The sequence below is a fragment of the Brachypodium distachyon genome, chromosome 3, assembly GCF_000005505.3.
Source record: "Brachypodium distachyon strain Bd21 chromosome 3, Brachypodium_distachyon_v3.0, whole genome shotgun sequence".
Taxonomy (NCBI): domain Eukaryota; kingdom Viridiplantae; phylum Streptophyta; class Magnoliopsida; order Poales; family Poaceae; genus Brachypodium; species Brachypodium distachyon.
The window spans coordinates 12437666-12456614 of NC_016133.3; the positions used below are offsets into that span (position 1 = coordinate 12437666).

Genomic DNA, 18949 nt, shown 5'->3' on the forward strand with positions numbered 1-18949 from the left:
GCCTGATGGGTTCCCGATCGGGTCTCATCTTTTTCTCGTCAGATTCGGAGTTGTTGCCTGACTCTCGTAATGATCCCGCTGGTGATGAATTCCCTCGCAGAGTTCCAGTACAATTCGATGCAGATAATGGGCCAGCCGGTTTAGTAGTTCCAATCCAATTTGGTGTAGGTAACGGGCCAGCTGGCTTAGTAGACCTAATATAGGTGCAACCTCCATGTAGACCTAATATAGGTGCAATCTTGGAGGGCTCACAATTTTTTTGGAAAGTTTGACAGTGAAAAAAGTCCGTATTTTTTAGATAAATATAAATAAAATACTTTTTAGCTCTCTAAAAAAATATAAACTTTTACCGTGACCATTTCACATTTTTACCACTACACGGCTGCACGACAGAGCAAGTCAAATACCGAGACATAGGGCATTGCTCCTCATCGGGCACGGGAAACCCTCCGACAAGTAGGCCCCAGATGGCAGCCTTTTAGCAACGAACAAATGCAGCATTGCAGCCCCTGTGTAACGCTCCAGGTCCAACCGGATGACAGGTGGGACCCCTACAGAGGACGAACGTCTCACGTGACCTCCCAGCTGCAGCATCAGACAAACTGTTCATTCATCTTTGACATTTTGCTGACACCGTTGCTTGTTGTTGTTGGGTCTCCAGGGTCCAGGCCCTTGCTGGCTATTGCAAGGCTTTGCTCAAAACAAAATCAGCAGGGTTTCTCATAAAATGGAATGAGCAGCATTAATTAACAACTTTGATGAACTGCAGCTGAGCAACTGAACATCGTAGGATCCTTCCAACAAAGAGAAAAAAAAATAGTGTGCAGAAGAACGAATCCATCATTCACAGAATTGTATCGCCAGATTGGTCGAAATTTGATCGGAGTTCTAGGTGCTAGCAATACTCTTCATCCCTGCATGCCTAGCATAGCAAGTAATAGCGCGCATGATCCACATTGCATTTGCACCTGAAGCTTGTTTCACCTTTGATTTGCAGATTGGCACGGCAATCAGATTCAGATTTGGGCACTGCATTGCAATGCAGCTCTCCTGGAGACTAACCTGGGCATTTACAACCGAAGGAAGGAATGCACAGACGCATCACCTTCTTCCATCCTTGTGACAGTGGAGAAAGGAGAACGGCGGCTACGATGCCGCCGGCTCAAACTCGCCGCCGTTAGCACCCGCCATTGCGGCCGTGCCTAATTCCGTCTCCTTGATGAAACGGCCCTGCAGTGCGGCAAAGGATTTTAAGTTGAGGGAAGCAAGGAGCAGACATGAAGACTGAGACTGGTAATGACACCAGAACAGGATTCAGTAACGAAATGTAGTAGCTCATGTGTGTGCAGGATTACTGGTCTGCAAGAACTGTATTGAATCAATGGCAAATGAGAGAATTTGAGATTAATGTTTACATGCTTCTGTCCATGAGTTCTGAATTCAGTATGCTCAATGTGTTCCTGGGCCCAGAAGAATTTATAGCCACTTATGATTTATCACAGGTTTGGGCGCTAATGAATTCCTTGGCGTGCAGGATCTAATCCTTTTTCCATTCAAGTGAACTAGCATTTCAGAATCAGACCATTGCGGATCTAATTAACACCCTAAAATGCAGGATTAAAGGCACATGAACGAACGAAGCAGCAGCTAGCAACAGCTTCAGACATTGGATGGAGGGTGATTGATTGATTGATTGGAGTACCTTGAAGCGCGGCCGCCGGACGGCATTGATCCGGCGAACCTCGTAGCGGATCCGCTTGGAGAATAGCCGCGCCTGCCGCTTCTCCTTGTACCGCCGCACCCTCTCGGCCCTCCCCCGCGCCGCCGCCGCCCTCTCCGTCTCCGGCGCGCTCCACGCCGACGGCGCCACCTCGACGAACACCTGCACAGCCATCCCCAGAGTCACGGCTGCTCGCCTCCGGGAAGAACATCTACGGCCCAGAAGAGAAGACCAAACAGGGGGATGGGGTTTTCTTCGATTAGCCTTGATTACCGAATCGAGCAGCTCGGGCTCGAGCTTCGGCGCGGCGGCGGCGGCGGTGTAGAGCGACCCCCGGCCGTTCCAGGCGGACAGGATCCCGTCGTAGTCGAGCTTCAGCCGCGGCGGCGGCGAAGAAGAAGAAGACCAGGCGGCGGCACCCGTACTGGCGGCCGAGGAGCACGAGGACGACGTCGTGGTGGTCGGCGGGGAGGAAGAAGAGGAGGTGCTCCTGCTGCAGTACACCCACCGCTCCCTCCCCCGGAGCGCGCGCCGCGCCAGGTTCTCTGCCTCCTCCTCCTCGCCCTCGAACCCTCCGGAGGCGGCGTCCGGTGAGGGCGCACACGACGGCGGCGAGCCCCCTCCTCCGCCAGAGGAAGGGGAGGCGGCGCCGAGGATGTCGGTGAGCGACGGCGCCGCCGCGAACAGCGTGGCCTCCGGATGCAGCGCGAACGGCTCCATCTGCTGCTCCTCCCCGCCACCGTCCCCCTCTTCCTCCGCCGCCACCGGCGAAACCGAAGGGGAAAACTCCAACAACAACGGCGACGCCATAGATTCGGTCGAGCCGTCCTCCTCCTTCACCTCCTTCACCCCCATGGCATTGAGGTGGCGGCTCAGGCTGAGGTACTTGGTCTTCCGCTTCGCCTTACCCCGCCGCCGCCGCCAGCCGCCGCTCGCCATGGCTCTCTCCTCGAACACCGCGAAGTGGGGGAAGGAAAGGGCGAGAAGCTTCGGGTATTTGGAGGGAAAGCAAGAGGATCTCCCGCGAAAAGGAGGCGCTAATAAGCCTTTTGTCAAACAAACAAAAAAGGAGGCGCTTTTCCCTTGATCCTGCGCTGACGTGGCAGGGGCTCCTGCTGACATGGCGAGACGTCATTGGGTGGCCGGATTGCGGTGTCGACCTTTTCGTGTGGGGTCGTTGCTTAGATCACGGGGTGTTTGTGAGATGAGGTGGGCTTTCACATCAACGCCGTTGCAACGTTCAATATGCTCCTCCCTGAAATTAATCCACCTATTTTTTTAGTTAATCTTTGATCTAAGCTCCTCAAATAATCTTAATTGAAAACATGTCGAATCGAGTACGTAAGTGTGGTGTTATTTCACTCTTTGCTTACGACGATCAGAGGGAATAGAGCTGACTCTCGGTGACAAGTAAAAGAAAAACACGGGAATATTGGGGTTTTCTTTTTTGCCTTAAAAGCAAAGGGATCATGATCGTGCATCACATCACAACACGCGCTACGAAAAAGAGACATGCGAGGAAGAAAGTTCATTGCTCAGTTAGCAAGGAAAACCGATGTCCTTGAACTTAGATGGATGGTCGTGGAAGATTTCAGACCGACAATTAGAGTGTACCGAGGGACGAGGGATGGGGCAAAACGATAGGACACGTCCTTGAACTTGGCCGACGATAAAAGTGTGGTGAGGTATAAAGGTAGGGCTTGTGATCACAACGAGAAAACCTAACGTCCTTGAACTCAGAGCAATGGTCACAGAAGTCGGAAGGTGCTAGCCTAACGGTCAAAGTGTATGAAACAAGTTGGACGATAAGGTCTAGTAGCAACCTATTCTCAATAACAAAGCATGATGAGGCGTTGAGCATGGGTATATGCACAAAGAGATTACCCGAAATAGGTTAATATAAAACAAAGGCCGCACTATGTCCTAAAACCAACCACAAGAACTAAAGCTAGCTCTTCGACTGACATGGATCCATATACTCATATGTCAAACTTCTTAAATTTTGACCATGTTTATTGAAAATGTATCAATATATATGACTCTAAATTACTTTTATTAGATCCAAATTATATAAATTTTCATACTCCCTCCGTCCAACAAAAGATGGATGTACCTGACTTAGTGTATTGATTCATTCAAATTTAGTCAAAGTTGAAAACAAGGAAGTAAATACTTATTTGATACTCTAGATATTGACACATTCATTTATAGATCAAATTAAACCTTAATAAATTTGACTTGACACAAAGTTCAAACTATTTATATTTAAGAAGAAAGGTTGTCATTTGTTAGCATTGACTTTCCCAGAGAGACTCTTCCCAGGAAAGAAAACATAACAGTTTTTTTTTCTTTGCCAAATGCTATAGACTCTTCAGGACAAGGACAACAAGTAAAGAAATGCCACATGCATCCTAACGCTAACAGCCAGGCGATTACACGACTGTTGCATTTACCCATTTACCCTCTCACCGTTTGAGTCGTCCAGCTAGTCACGGGTAGCGTAGCAGCCTAGCATTGGCTCTGCTCAGTGGCTCTGACCGACTGACTGACACGGGCGACGCGTGCAACGAGAACGCAATGCGGTGAGGGCAATGCCTTTGACCCTGACCACTCCTGTGACTTGATTTAATTTAATTTAATTTTGACATATTGTTTTCGTCCAATAAAAGATTTCTTAATTTTGATTAAATTTGAATGCATCTATACAATAAATCATATCTAGACACGTTGGAAGAAGTAATTTAATCCGGCGACCTGCCTTTCTTTTTCTTTAGTGCCTTGGGAGGCTGTGATGCTCCTTTCACTCCTTCTGCCCTGGTGCAGTCTAGAAAGAAGATTAATTCATGACTCTATTAAAAGAAGATCATACCCAGTGACACGTGTGCGGTTTATCTTGTTATAATCATTTTTTATATGTATTATTCAACAGGAGTTGAGATACAAGTCTACCTATTCACGTGTGTCGTAAGATTTCGAAAACACAACGATAGAAAAACATGGAAAAAAATAGTAATTAAATGTCAAATCATGTTGAACTCTATAGGAATCTAAAACACATGACTAGGCAATAAAACTGTTTGATTGCACCACGGGAAAAAAACAAAGTAAATTATTTGAAGGCTTTGATGCTAGCATAATTGTGATAGAAACAAAGAAAATTGTCTACGAGGTTGGACCTCTTGGACATTTTTCTTTGAAACTGTATGCAAAGTTGTCCATAGGGAAAAAAAATGATTTCAAATCCTCCAAATCAAACGAGTTGTATACGAAAAAATCGTTAGGAATATAATCCTCTAAGAGTCCACTAAGAACTCTAGACGATCATTCTTCAGTTTATAAATTTATTCATGGAGCCTGGTTGTTTGTATTAAAGGGCTAGCTTCTTAAACATGCATTAGTTAACAACAATTTCACACTACCACCCACATATTATTGCCTCAATACCGATTCATTTTTGAACGTCACTTGATGCGACGATGGTGACAACATTTTATACATCTCTTTCCACCATCGAAAGCACCCGTGTGAGTTCCACTAGTCGACAGATGAAACCTTCCCCCTTGCCTCGGCAAAAAATGTTGATCTCCCTATCTCTTATCTCTCCCGGCTCGCCAAACCCTCTAAGCTCGCCAGCCGGCGCTCACCTCTCTCATCTCGCCATCAACATGTTAACCTTTTGAGTCTCAATATGATAGTATTTAGCCAAAACCATTACCGCCATGCCCATAGTCTTGGATTGCTAGATTCAATTTATCTCCATTCGTCGTGATGCTATGGCACCTTCGAAGAATCCTTTGATCTAGAGACCACAAATCGAGAGTCCACAAAATAAAGTGCATTGTCTTGTCTTCTTGGTCCTGTATCACATCGTGTTCTAGAAATGATAAGGACCATTCATTATCCTCCACTAAATCATTCATCCTACAGAAAATGACATCGAATGATTATAAGTTTTAGCCGACACTATGAACCGTTGGGTGAAGATCCGAAGGACATGATCATTGCTCTCAGACCATACATAGAACACTTCCCTTCATCCTTCGTGCCATGGCCACCACCCACCACACCCCTGTCATCCTCATCTTCACCAACCCTATTTCTATTTCACCACATTGCTTTCATCTCTCATCGCTGCCGGCAAATCGATCTACCATATTTCAATGCCTTGCAATCTCTCGATTAACCGAAGGGCTGATCTCGATCAACCATGATTTCGCTAGCTCCAAGCAGGGCGACGCGTGAACAATGTGGCTTATACTCTCTTTCTAAGCCTAACTAACCTAGAACAGCAAGACTGTTCTAGAAAAAGCTTATGATAATCGAACTAAACTTATAGTACAAACAGTTGTTATAGAATCATCACAGGATGTTTTCATCAGAATCCGAAACTTGCAGAATTCGGACAAAACGAAAGCTGTACTGCATTTTGATGAAAGGGCACGACAAGATTAGAGAAAGAAAGAGGCACACCACCATCCACGCTACTCATCACCAACCCCTCAAAACCCTTACTTAATTAACAGACGGACGTGCGCCGCGAACGGATTAGTTGGAGCGCATCTTCTCGAGCTGGTTGAGGGCCGGCTGGAGGATGTTGAAGAGCACCCACCCGAGGGCGGGGGCCACCACGAAGAGCAGCAGCAGGCCCCGGTTGTCGTCCGCCGGCGCCGCCGCGGCCGCCATGGCCGCGATCTCCCCCGCGGCGGCCGAGGCCCGCTCCGGCGCGGCAGCGGCCATGGCGGCCCCGAGCCCGAGCCCGGCCACGAGCGCCTTCTCCGACCGCATCTTGTTGAGCTGGTTCAGCGCCGGCTGCAGGATGTTGTAGAGCACCCAGGCGAGCGCCGGGGAGACGACGATCAGGAGGAGCAGGCCCCGGTTGTCGTCCGCCGGCGCAGCCGCCGCCATGTCCGCCACCCGCTGCGCCGCCATCGCCGCGTCGGAGGTCGCCAGCGAGCTGAAGAAGGCGCCCGCCATGGCCGCGGAAGCCGCCGGCGACACGGCCAGAGCGGCGCCCTGTTTCTTGGCTGCTACTTTCCGCAGCGAGATGCTCGGGGATGATGACGGCGGCGATGGAGCCGCCGGCGCCGATCTCGCCGTGATCTTCGCCGGCTTGAGCATGGCCATCGTGGCTATGGTCGCCATTGATCTGCGTCTAGAGCTCGCTAGCTTTCCACTTCTCGCTCCCAAGAACTCTTCTGGCAAATGAGGCGTGAGGTTGTTTGTGTCCTGGGTGTGATGCCAATGCTCCTGCTGCGTTTCTAGAATGGGGACTTATCTGGTGCGCCCAGTGTGTGCTCCAGATTTGAAAGCTTATCTCCCGGCTTGCGCAAGCTGCGATTCCATTGGTTGGGAGCTACATAGTGGGTCCTCCATACGATTTACATGGAGACTTTGGAAGAGAATGTAATGGGTGAAATTGTTTGGAAAGATCTTGTAATGGCTCTAGAATGGGAATATCCTTACGGTGTATCAAATGGTGAATAGGTTGTTTGGACATTGTGATGGCTCTAGAATGTACTCATATCTTTATCTTTATATGGTGTATCAAATGTCAAAATCCATCGTTAAGGTTATAGTGGCCAAACAAGACAAGTGAATCGAATTAACCCAACCGCTCCTCTCACCAAAAGAAGAAGTGGCTTATTCTTCGGTTCACTATATTCGTCGTCACCCGTCAATTTTATTATACTGGCATCAATATTGTTTTAGAGTACTAATAATTAGCAAAATCCTATCAATAAGAAAAGAGATCCAAAACATCGACGAAAGAAACCGAGGAAATGAACAAGGTATACATGTAACATCCAAAACAATGGTACAGTTCATGAATTGCTTCATGCACAATATGAATGGTGAACAACCAGATTAGATACAGCAAGGAAAATGAAATACGGTAGCAAATTATTCACTCCCTAAAACAGAATCGCACAAGGGGAATATCCTGCGTTCCATCCGTTTATTCGTCAGGGTAGATAGAAGAGAACCATGGAGCGAAAGACAAAACAAATGGCAGCCTGATTACAACTTTCAACATCTCCCGCTCCCGAGGGAGAGAAACCTGCTCCTCCACCCGCTCGATCAGGCTCCGAGTTGCAGCTTCTTGATCGTATCGATCTGCTTCGCTGGGTTCAGGCCCTTAGGGCAGGCATGTGTGCAGTTCTTGATGGTGTGGCAGCGGTAGAGCTTAAACTCGTCGTTGATGGAGTCAAGGCGCTCCTTTGTGTACTGGTCACGGCTGTCCTGGATCCACCTGGAAGGAGGAATGAACACAGTATTGCAAGCATATTATGTGTCTGGGATTTTGCAGTCTTGAAACACTCCATCACGGTAAAAGCATCTAACGACTCACCAACTGATACAACCATGCCTTTTATTTCCAGAAAGCCAGTAACAACTAGAAGATTTCAGTTTCTTATGACTAAGGGTACATGATATTCTTTAGTCAAAAGATAATAATATCTGAACTTCAGATAGATTCTATCAGGTCATATTTTAGATTTGAAGTCAAGACATGCACATTAATTCATTTTGAGTTGCTGCAACTATGGTGGTACCCAAGTCACAACTCATAAGCTTAATTACAATATATAAGATCACCAGACTGGAATTAAAACACAGTGCACAGCACAATAAAACATCAAATAAAGCGCATAATAAGAGCCAACTTGTAGAATCCTTGAACAATCAGGATCTTTAGTTTCACAAATGCTGAATCGCATGAAAGACAGTACATCATTACACTGGTTCAATTAGGTAAAGAAAGATGCAAACATCGGTTGCTGGCAAAAACAACTTGACAGATAGCCGCAGGGATCACTGAAAGACTGCAGAGGCAACCTTATTTGACTGGACTACTGCAGAGCTACTGCTTTGTCCTACTGGTCTGTTAAAAACTACCAAGATGCTTTCTTAACACCCATGACTTCGCCCTTATTTGCCAATGTGCGGAACACGATACGAGACATGCGGAATTTCTTGTAGACACCGCGAGAGCGTCCAGTGAAAATACAGCGGTTTCTAAGACGTGTCATGTTACTATTTCTTGGCAGCTTGGACAGCTTATAGCGAAACTTATCGCGCATTTCCAATGGAAGATCAGGGTCCCTACAGACAGACTTATAAAGCTTTCCTCTCAGCTCATATTTTGCTGCAAGCAATCTACGTTTGTGATCCCTCATGTTTCTGTTCTCTGATACCCCATGATAGCCTCGAGCTTGGACGTGCATGAACATGCTGGGTTTTGGTTTGATTAGCGTCCCCCACAGCGGAAGCCTAAAAAGGGTGAACGGGGAACGTGTCATGGACTTAGCAACATCCTAAAGCTTAGAGCAAAAAGAAATGAACATATTAGACAACTATTATTGAAGGAAAGGGCACCCAAAAACTTTAGCACTATAAGTTTGGTAGGTCAGCAACCATAGTTTGCTGGCACAGTAGAAACTATCGGGCTCTTTCACTAACATAAAACTGACTTCCAAATCAAGAAGGCATCAAGAATCAAACTACTAAGGAACACCTTGGCCAAACTAAAACCTGCGGTGCCATCAGGAATCAGACTACGGAACAGATTTAAGTAAGACTCGCAATGTAATCTACAATCAGACTAAGGAACAAATTTACCCTAACTAAAACTCTCGATGTGATCCAGAATGAAACTACTAAACGGCAGACTCATGTGAATATTTCCTACACTCACAAAAACTTTCCAAATACAGAAGTCAAACACCTGAAGAACAATACAAAGAGTCCCGAATTCCCTAAGAATGTCTAGGCAAAATGGATATTTCATAGTAACCACCTAATGATCATCTGAACTGCTTTGCTGTGGAGCTACCGGAAAAGGAAAAAAAATCCATCCCCACATCAGGCAAATGAACAATTCAACACTACATCAGATTAATGAACAATTCAACACCATACCGATAGGACAATTCTCCTAAGCGAAACATTTCCATGGTTGCAGAACCGAAATTAACAACTTGGCCAAACTAAGACCTGCAGTGTCATGAGGAATCAGACGAAAGGAAATTTACCCAAAGTCCCAAACTAAGACTCGCGGTGTCATGTAGAATGAAACTTCGAAATGATCGACTCATAGGAAATATTTTCTACACTAACATCAACTTCCAAATAGAGAAGTCAAACACAGGAAGAAGAATAGAAACAGCCATGTATGCCCTAAAAATGTCTAGGCAAATGGACATTTCATAGTAACCACCTAATGATCATCTGAACTGCTTGCTTTGGATCTACCGGAAAAGGACAAACAATCCACGCCCACATCAGACTGATGAACAATTCATCACTACATCAGGCTAATGAACAGTTCACCACCGCATCGAATCGAACAGTTCTCCTAAACGACACACTTCCACGGTTGGACAACCGAAACGAACAAAACCAAGCTACACATCATCCCACAACCATTTCGCAACAAACACGGCACATCACACCAGCCGATCAGTCATAAATCATTCAGTCATCAAACAGATCTAGCACACAGAATCAGCATACTTGACATATTATCACAATTCACAAATATGAAGAGCCTACAAGGGAGGCCAAGGTATACCTGTTGGCATGGAGCAGCGCAGCCGGGCCGAGATACTCCTCAGGGTTCCACCAGTAGGACGGACAGGACGTGGAGCAGCAGGCGCAGAGGATGCACTCATACATGCCGTCGAGCTTGGCGCGGTCGGCCTTGGTCTGCGGGATCTCCTTCCCCTCGGGGGACGGCGGGTCCTTGCGCTTGAGCCAGGGCTCGACGCTCTTGTACTGGTTGTAGAAGTTGGTCATGTCGACGACGAGGTCCTTGACGACGAACATGTGGGGCAGCGGCGAGATCGTGGAGGCGCCCTTGGACTCGGAGGAGATCTTGGTGAGGCAGGCGAGCCCGTTGTCGCCGTCGATGTTCATGGCGCAGCTGCCGCAGATGCCCTCGCGGCAGCTGCGGCGGAAGGTGAGCGACGGGTCCTGCTCGTTCTTGATCTTGAGCAGCGCGTCGAGGACCATGGGCCCGCAGTCGGAGAGGTCCACCTTGTAGTCCTTGAGGTGCGGCTTCGTCGACGGCGAGTCCGGGTCCCAGCGGTAGATCGAGAAGGTCTTGGTGCTCGCGGACGGCGGGGGAGGGGCGGGGGAAGAGGAGTGGGGCTTGGAGGCGACGAGGCGGGAGGAGAGCGGCGCCGGGGACAGCAGGGCGCGCGCCGCCGTCTGCGAGCGGCGGAGGAGGGCGGCGGCGGCCATCGATCGAGGTTCTCTCTGTGTTTTTTTTCTTTCTCCTTTCTTTTTGGGGGAGGTTGGAGAAGAAGAAGGCGCGTGGTGGGCTTAGGCCCAGCTGGGGGGTATATATACCTTGTGGGGTCATGGGTGGATGACATGTGGGGCTGAGATGGAGGGCTGGAATGGCGGTTCTAGGGTTGGGGTGGGTGTATGACAGGTGGGACCAAGAGGAGTCTGGGTTTGGGCCTTTTTGGTGTGTGGATGGGAGGGTGGAGATGTGGACAACTTCTGGGCCTTTGGGAAGATGACAAAGAGAACTTGGCTGATAAGAAAATTAATTTGACTTTTTCCAAGCAATAAATAAAATTGGTTGGGTTGTGTATAGTTTCTTTGCGTCTCTCCTCTTCTTTGGTCTTCTGGCTTTCTGTTTTGACTCTGATGTCACTTACTTGTGCAGGTCTAAGATATTTGGAGGCTTGGAGCTGAAAGTGTTTTTGCTCTTCTTCTATACATGCCTAGACGTAATTTTCAGGCAAGAAGAAGAAGAATGGAAAGTGGACGGTGCAAATACACCTTTTTCAGCAATAAAAAAAATAATCCTTCCGATACTAAATTGTTGTCAAAATATTGCATGTATCTAGACGTTTTTTAAGAATAGATACATATATATTTAGACAAATTTAAGTTAAGAATTTAGAACCATAGGAAGTATTTGATAGTACTATAAACCTTCTTTGCCTGCACCTTCTGTCTTCTTCCCTCTCTGTTTCGACCAGGGGCTGTCTAATTATTTCTGAGCCCACGCAAAGGATTCTAGCACCCCAGCCCCTCCAGGCTCCAGGCCCAGCCTGCTAGCCCAGCGCCTCAGACATCCCTGAAGCCCACGCCCAACACCATCGGTCCATATCACGCCCTCCTCGCCTGCTGTGATCGCTCGATCTCACGACGCCAAATCGATCGATTAGAACGATCTACGTCCCGCGATCGCCGACTGAAACAAAGGCCGCCGGACTAATTCCAAAGGAAACACAGTGCAAAAGAAATACGGAGTATAAAATATCCCGAAGGAAACAGAAGTCACCAAAGCCCCTAAAATACCCATCCAGCTCGACCAGTCAGCAGCTTCCGGGAACGTTCGACGTCCGGCGCCGGCGGACGGCGGTACAGGCGTACAGAACACGGCGCATGGGCGCAGGCAGCGTTGCTTTTAGTTTGTTTTCTTAATACTTTTTCTTGCATTTTAGGTTTGAGTGATCAGGCAGTTGTTGTTTGAGGCTAACTAGATTCAATTGTCCGCAATTTGCTACCTTTAATTTAGGTGCAGCGATACTATCCAAGATGTTGTTGTTGTTCTCGACAACAATTAGACTAAAGGGTACCAAAGCTCAGTGACACAAAAACGTAAAAGTAGGGCGTGTACGCCGGTCTTATAACGAAGGTTGCCATACATTTGGACAAGTTAACACGTCGATATTTTTTGAATAGATTCGGTCGACCCTGCGGGTGCGACCTAGTCCTATGTTAGGAGAGGCTTCGAGCAAATCGTTAGCCAAAGTGTGTCGGATCGATCGAAACTCCCCGAATCACTTAGCTAGAGGTCGAAACGGGCTGCCTCGTACTTGGACCGAACGAGCCTTCCCAAGTAGCGAGGTCAAGATACCCTTAGGACTCTAACCTGATTCCCTCTCCTTCGGGCTCGGGCCGAACGAGGCTTCCCGAGATCTCAAAACTAGAGCTCCTCTCAAATAGGTTCTCTGTCCCTCTCCCCTTGAATCTATTCAAGTTGAAAGTGAATGGTACATGCCCCATAGGGGTATTTATAGCCTAGGGGTTCATGACAAAAGATCATGACTACCCTTGAGGGAGAGAGAAAAGTGAAGGCAAAACGGTAAAAGTAGCTTCTTGGTCCATAGCTTTTGTGTGCACCAAGTGGGAAAAGTAGGGGTTGGTCCATGATCCACCATGGACTAAAAGCCCCATCCCAACACCTTTCTTGCCCCCTACTCAAGCTCCTTTCTCCCTTTGACCAAGGCATGAGAGACTTGACTTGTTGACTAGTCTTGCTTGTTGCCACGTAGCATTGACCGCGCCACGTAAGCATCTTGACTCTTGTAGGGAAATGCTGACTTGGTCGTTGCCACGTAGGATTCACGGCCTGGCACATTTAAGGGCTTTATTTTACTACAACAGTAGCCCCCTTGAGCCGGAGGCATTGTGAATAGGCCTGGCTAACGAGCGTGCTCGGTTCGTTAAGAGCTCGGTTCATTTAGCTCTGTTCGTTAAGCGCTCGGATCGTTAAGATCGTTAACCTTAACAATCTCGAGACATAGTTCGGCTCGGTTCGATAAAGGCTCGCGAGCGCTCATTAAGATCGATAAAAACTCGTTAACAGAAATAGCTCAAAAGCTGGCTGATAAAAATTTTTGCCATGACCTATTTACTTGAGGTAAATTCTGACATCAAACAAAATATGTCAAGCTGACGGTCCACAATAAGAACAAAATATATCAAGCTGACCTATTTACTTGAGTTGCAGTTCAGCACAGTAGCAAAATAAAGAAATATTCCATACTTCCAGAGTTCCAGTCACACAAGTTTCATGCATATATATAGTGGCAAACCAGCCACAAACTCACAGTCCACAATAAGAACTAACAACAACAAAATAACAGCAGCAAACTACAAGCCGCCCACAGCCCCACACCACATCATCGTCGGTCTTTAGTTGCTTTTAACATGAGCAGAATCTGTAGGGAATGGTACAAACTCCACATCTTCTTCAACATCAGGTTCCTGTAACAATAAATGGTTTGCAAGTTAATTTGGCACTCAAAGCATAATATGCTGAAACTTGAAAGATGCAAGTTAACAAAAGCATGTTCATTTATCTATACCATAGTATGTCTAATTTGGTTATCTTTCGAACCTTTAATGAAGCTAGCACCACAAACTAGTGCCTCAACCATATTTGGACGCAATGAACTGCGGAAGTCATCCAAAACTCTACCACCTGTTGAGAATGCTGACTCGGATGACACACTTGTTGCTGGTACAGTCAAGAATTTTTTTGCCATCTTTGACAAAATAGGAAATCTATGTCCATTCAGCCTCCACCAATCAAGCACTATGAAATCTGGATCATTCATTAGATGAAGCTTATCCTCAAGATAGGATGTCAACTCTGACTTATTTGGCTCCAACTCCATCTCATTTAGAAAGGATTGGAATCCAATCCACTAGACAATGTGGACATAGATTTAGCTAGCTGCCTACTAGAAGCTGAATTTTGTCTCATATCATTTCTAGTCTCCCTTCGGCTCTCCATCTCATAAGTTGCATACAAATCAAAGAACTCATTTTTGATGTCATCCGACTCTCTCCAACCCTTGTCTCTACCATACAACTCCTTGAAACAATAATCCACAAGTTTCAACTTAAACCGAGGATCAAGTATGGTGGCAATCACCATTACATTGTTCTTCTCCTTCCTTCTACTTGCATTGGCATCATCAACTATAGCATATGCACTATCCCAATATTTATCAAATTTGTCAAGCATTGCCTTACCCATTGCATTCAAATTCTCATCATCCTTTTTCACAGCACGGTTGTTTATGGCAATCTTAACATTCATGATATAAGGATAAAATATGTTAGCAGTGGGATAATTTGATCCAGATAGAACGGTAGTAACCTCAGCAAATGATCTCAAGATGGGTTCAATATTGGCATAAAATTCCCAATCTTCATTACTAGGCAGCCACTTGTATTGAGAATCTGATTGTGCATATTCAGCCAAAGCAACCTTGTACACGGTGCAAGACTCTAACATTCTATGTGTAGAACTCCATCTGGTTGAGACATCTAGGCACAATCCTTTCCCAACAGCAATTTTTAGAGACTTGTAAATACCCAAGAATTTATACATGCGTGATGGAGACTTTTTCAAGTACTTGACAATCTCCCTAAGCTTGCGAACTAAAGGCTCCAACGGTGCAATACCATCGTTGACTATCAAATTTATGATATGAGCATAGCAACGAACATGGAAGTATTTTGATATGAAATTAGTTGACTTCCGACCAGCAAACCTATCCATCAACTTGCTAGCAGCAACATCATTGGAAGATGCATTATCCATGGTAAGAGAGATGATTTTGTCTTCTATCTTCCATTCTTGGCAGCATTCAAATACAGCCTGAGCTATGATAATGTCTGAGTGTGGTGGATCTAATTCCACAAAATTTAGCACACGAGACTGCATTTTCCAACTATCATCTATGTAGTGAGCAACCACAGCTAGATAGCAAATATTCTGATTTGAAGTCCACAAATCGCATGTCAAACTAATGCTATCAACAGACTTGTGTTGCTTCTTAAGAATTTCCTTTTCAGACAAATATACCTTCATGCATTCAGCTCTAATAGTCTTTCTACCAATGAACTTGTAGGAAGCATCATATATTTCATAAGAATATTGAACCAAGCATGCTCTGCCATCCTAAACGGGTATTCATGCACAATTATCATCTTAGCTATGATCCTTTTGCATTCTTCATGATCATATTCATTGTTAACTATAAGAGAAGCACCTGGCTTTTGTGGATCAAATGCAATCGTACCTTGGCGTAATGCTCTTGCCTTCTGATTTAGTATTTGTGCACAAGATTTCTTGTGCCTATTCATACTAGTACTGCCTCCAGCATAAACATACAGCCCAAAACAGTACAAGCACTTCGCCTTCACAACAACTTCATCGGGCTTCCTCTTTGACATAGCATTGACCAACTTGAAATACTTCCAACATTCTACACGTTTCTTTCTCGTTTTCTTCTCCTTGACCTTTACCAAAGCAATAGCAACTCCAGCCTTCTTTCTTTTCTTTGACACCACCTTACCATCTTCATGGCTATCACCTTCACCTAAACCATAGTCTAGATCAGACACAGTCACTTCATCATCCATATCAACCTTTTCTAATTGATCAATCTCGTTATACTCCTCTTCAATCTCTATCCGTTCATCATCGTCCTAGCAGAAAACAATTTATAATCATTGACACAACTATACACACAATCTATGTTGCAGAATGCTAGATGCTCAAAGCCTCAGACAGTAGCATAAAGATTAGCAGAAGAACACTCACCGATTCATCCCAAGCAGAGTCAGTAGGCCCTGAATTTCCTTCTATTCGAGATTGCTTCCCTGCCGTCGAGGTTGCGTCTCAGCAGGGCTCCCTGCCAAAGAACCTGAGGTGGTCGGCGGCTTCTTGGTCGACTCCACTTCCATGCTTGCAGTCGCAGTCGTAGGGCGTTGACGTCCTGGGCGTTTCTCCTTTGCCATGCGCCGGCCGCCGGGTGGGTCAGAGATGGGGGCGGGGGCGGTCGACGGAGAGGGTCAGACGGCTGACACAGAGACGGTGGCAGATGGCGGGATGGGGGCCGGTTGGCAGCCTGGTAGGGCGATGACGCGCCGGGCTGCCGGTGGCTGAAGGCGACGGGGGATTAGGGGGATGAGGCCGTGGCCGCCGCCAGACTTCGGGACGATGGGGGATCAGGAGTTAGGGATTCGGGACTGGAGTCGCTCTCGCTCGGGACTGGAGGACGACGAGAATGCCTAATGGGCTGAGGCCTGGGAGTGGGGGCAGTGGGCCGAGTGGCGTTGCCGCGTTGGGCACTTGGGCTCTGTTAACGAGCTCGATAACGAGCATAACGGGCGCCCGCCAGGTTCACTCGTTAAGCTCGTTAAGCTTAACGATCTGAAATAGATGTTCGGTTCGGTTCTTTAAGTTAACAAACCAAGCCTTTAACGAACCGAGTTAGCGAGCGTTCAATAAGCTTAACGAGTTTCGATCTTTTCGTCCAGGCCTAATTGTGAATGCCTTCTGGTCAACCATCGTGAGAGGCTCCTGAGATACTTTGGTAGCTTTCCTGCAAAAAAGGAGTTTGGGAGGTGTTCTGGGGAAATTCCATGCCTTCGGTGATCTTCTTTGTGAGAAATAGGATTTCGGGGGTATTTTAGCAAAAAAAAACAGGATCCTAGGGGCCTCTCTGCAAGAAAACCGGTGTCTCGAAGGACTATTTTGCAAAAATCAGGGACCCCAAGGGTCTCCCCGAAATTTCCGAGGTCTTACTGACAATTTTCCCAAAATCCTAGGCTTTCCTGCAAAAACTCCAAATCCCGTCGGCCACGTGGGCCAACTAGGCCGTCGGCGTGCGCGAGAGGGCCGGTAGCTGGGCCGGCACCCAGGCTGCCTCCGGGCTTGTTATCCCCCCCCCCCTTTTTTTGTTTGGGCTGATTGTTGGGCCGCTTTTGGACCACGGCCCAGCTGGGCCCGGTACCGGTTCACTTTAAGTCGAGGGGATCCGACGGCCGGGGGAGCTCCCCAACCCTAGATCGGACAGTCCCCCTTCATCTTCTTCCTTGGTACGGTATGGGAAAAGAGGTGGTTGGCCCAACCACCTTTTCCTCCTTTGGGCGAAGCCGGCGTCACCATGGATGATGGGGGGAGCTTCAGCCCCGGTCGGGACAGCGCGGGGGTGCTCTCCCCACCCTCCTTTCCTCCTTTTTGAAAAAGATGGCTTGGACAGTGGGGAGGACAGCGATGTGTCGCCGTGGCATTGGCCGGCCCAGAAGCCAAGGAGCCCCCTGCGGCCTATAGAATGGAGCGAGGAGCCCGTGGTGGAGCTTCTACACCGGTCTTGTTTGATTTTTCCTGGCAAGCGACCAAGGAGGGGCGTTGGCCACTCCTTGGTCGCGACGGAGATGGTCTTGGCAGCCGGGGAGCCATTGTGGAAGCTTGTGTTTGTTGAGGCATCGTAGGGATGAGGGGCGCGGGCGAGGCCGCTTGGAGCAAGGTGTAGGTGGTGCCTCCAAGTCTTCCCGGGAGACCTACGTCGGCTTCGCTATTCCCCCTGCTCGTGCGAAGGTGAGATGAGCTCCACCGTGGTGAATTTCCTTCTCCTTGACGCCGGCCGGCTCCTTCGCCATTTCGTCGAGCATCTTCCGAGCGTGCCGCCGGCGTCGTGGTTAGGACGCGCGAGGGGCTCAGGCGAGGCCCCGCGTTGCTTGGCGTGGTCCGGGTGCGACCGCGGGCACCTTTGGTGTCGACGTGGGTGCGTGGGACGCGGCGCAGGTGGCTCGGACGCACGCACCAGCGCGTGATGGGGGCGGTCGTTGGGCACGCGCGGCGCAGCGGCGAATGCGGGCGGCCGAGCGCGCACGGAGTGGCGGCGGGAGCACGACAACTCCAGTGTGGACAGGAGCACGTAGGGCACGTCATGTAGGCGCGGCGCGGCGACGTTGGCGCAGGCACGTGTGACTTGCAGGCGCGGGCATCTTGGCGGGGGCGCGACGGCTTCGGCGCGGGCGTGAGCACGCGCGGCGTGGGCGCGCAAGCGCAGGCGTCAGGGCGCGCGTGGCACGGCAACTTCGATGCGGGCGCGAGCACGCGGGGTGCAGACGCGCGTGGCCCGGCACGGGGGTTGGCATTGCGCCGAGTGCCTTGCATTGCACGGATGGGCCGCGGAGCGGGTGGGCCAGAGGCCCGTGGAGCCTGGGCTCGTTTTCTTTTCTCTTTTTTTTTATTCGCGAGTAGGCCGGTTGTTTTGGGCCCGGGAGGCTGGGCCTTCTTTTTCTTGCGTGGCCCGGCCGAAGGCTTCGACTTGGGTGGCTTGGCCTCTGCTTCGCACCCGCGCGGGTCGAGTGGCTCAAGGAGCTTGGCTCCTCCTCCTACTTTTTTTCTTTCCACGTCTTTTCGGACCGTGACCTTGGAACTTGCTAGTCTTTTTGAGATTTCCCACCTCCCTACTCACTGTTGGCGAATTTTTATCCGTGCAGGTGAGATGGCAGTACCCGATGGCGAGCTCACGACCGAGAGAAGGCCTTCCAAGGGGTCCGCGGCGGAGCACACGACGAGCCGGCAGTCAAGGAAGAAGAAGGTCGCCTTTCGTCCGTGTGTGGATCCTCCGGTGGTCCCGATGGCTCCGATGGAGGGCGATTGGGCGCACA

The 18949-nt window shown here is 48.4% G+C and overlaps 3 protein-coding genes across 5 annotated transcripts; all 3 read right to left on the bottom strand.

Annotated features, from left to right (window-relative positions):
- Positions 1-696: 696 nt before the first annotated feature.
- Positions 697-2756, bottom strand: LOC100827684 (putative protein TPRXL). Of its 2 annotated transcripts, XM_014900267.2 has the most exons (3): positions 1994-2756; positions 1703-1882; positions 697-1230 (listed from the first exon to the last, which is right to left on the bottom strand). In XM_014900267.2, exons 1-3 carry the CDS (start codon positions 2657-2659, stop codon positions 1147-1149), a joined length of 930 nt encoding a protein of 309 aa, XP_014755753.1. In that variant the 5' UTR covers positions 2660-2756; the 3' UTR covers positions 697-1146. The 2 variants fall into 2 exon arrangements, with proteins under 2 accessions (XP_014755753.1, XP_024316183.1); XM_024460415.1 differs by having other exon boundaries at positions 1703-2756.
- Positions 2757-6036: 3280 nt separating this feature from the next.
- Positions 6037-7000, bottom strand: LOC100842253 (photosystem II core complex proteins psbY, chloroplastic). The gene has a single exon (XM_003573266.4). The coding sequence runs from the start codon at positions 6860-6862 to the stop codon at positions 6266-6268; it is 597 nt and encodes a 198-aa protein (XP_003573314.1). The 5' UTR covers positions 6863-7000; the 3' UTR covers positions 6037-6265.
- Positions 7001-7490: 490 nt separating this feature from the next.
- On the bottom strand, positions 7491-11040 carry LOC100841750 (succinate dehydrogenase [ubiquinone] iron-sulfur subunit 1, mitochondrial). Of its 2 annotated transcripts, none has more exons than XM_003573264.4 (2): positions 10293-11034; positions 7491-7970 (listed from the first exon to the last, which is right to left on the bottom strand). In XM_003573264.4, the coding sequence occupies exons 1-2, from the start codon at positions 10961-10963 to the stop codon at positions 7799-7801; spliced, it is 843 nt and encodes a 280-aa protein (XP_003573312.1). In that variant the 5' UTR covers positions 10964-11034; the 3' UTR covers positions 7491-7798. The 2 variants fall into 2 exon arrangements, with proteins under 2 accessions (XP_003573312.1, XP_003573313.1); XM_003573265.4 differs by lacking the exon at positions 7491-7970 and adding an exon at positions 8358-8992 and having other exon boundaries at positions 10293-11040.
- Between the last annotated feature and the right edge of the window lie 7909 nt (positions 11041-18949).

What these genes read in the sequence shown, in the direction of transcription:
- LOC100827684 (XM_024460415.1), bottom strand. Translation starts at nt 2,659, where the DNA reads ATGGCGAGCGGCGGCTGGCGGCGGCGGCGGGGTAAGGCGAAGCGGAAG. An exon ending in TCCGGCGGCCGCGCTTCAAG is followed by an intron (nt 1,231 to 1,702) that starts GTACTCCAATCA and finishes GCCGCACTGCAG; the next exon opens with GGCCGTTTCATCAAGGAGAC.
- LOC100842253 (XM_003573266.4), bottom strand. Translation starts at nt 6,862, where the DNA reads ATGGCGACCATAGCCACGATGGCCATGCTCAAGCCGGCGAAGATCACG.
- LOC100841750 (XM_003573265.4), bottom strand. Translation starts at nt 10,963, where the DNA reads ATGGCCGCCGCCGCCCTCCTCCGCCGCTCGCAGACGGCGGCGCGCGCC. An exon ending in GCGCTGCTCCATGCCAACAG is followed by an intron (nt 8,993 to 10,292) that starts GTATACCTTGGC and finishes CACCCTTTTTAG; the next exon opens with GCTTCCGCTGTGGGGGACGC.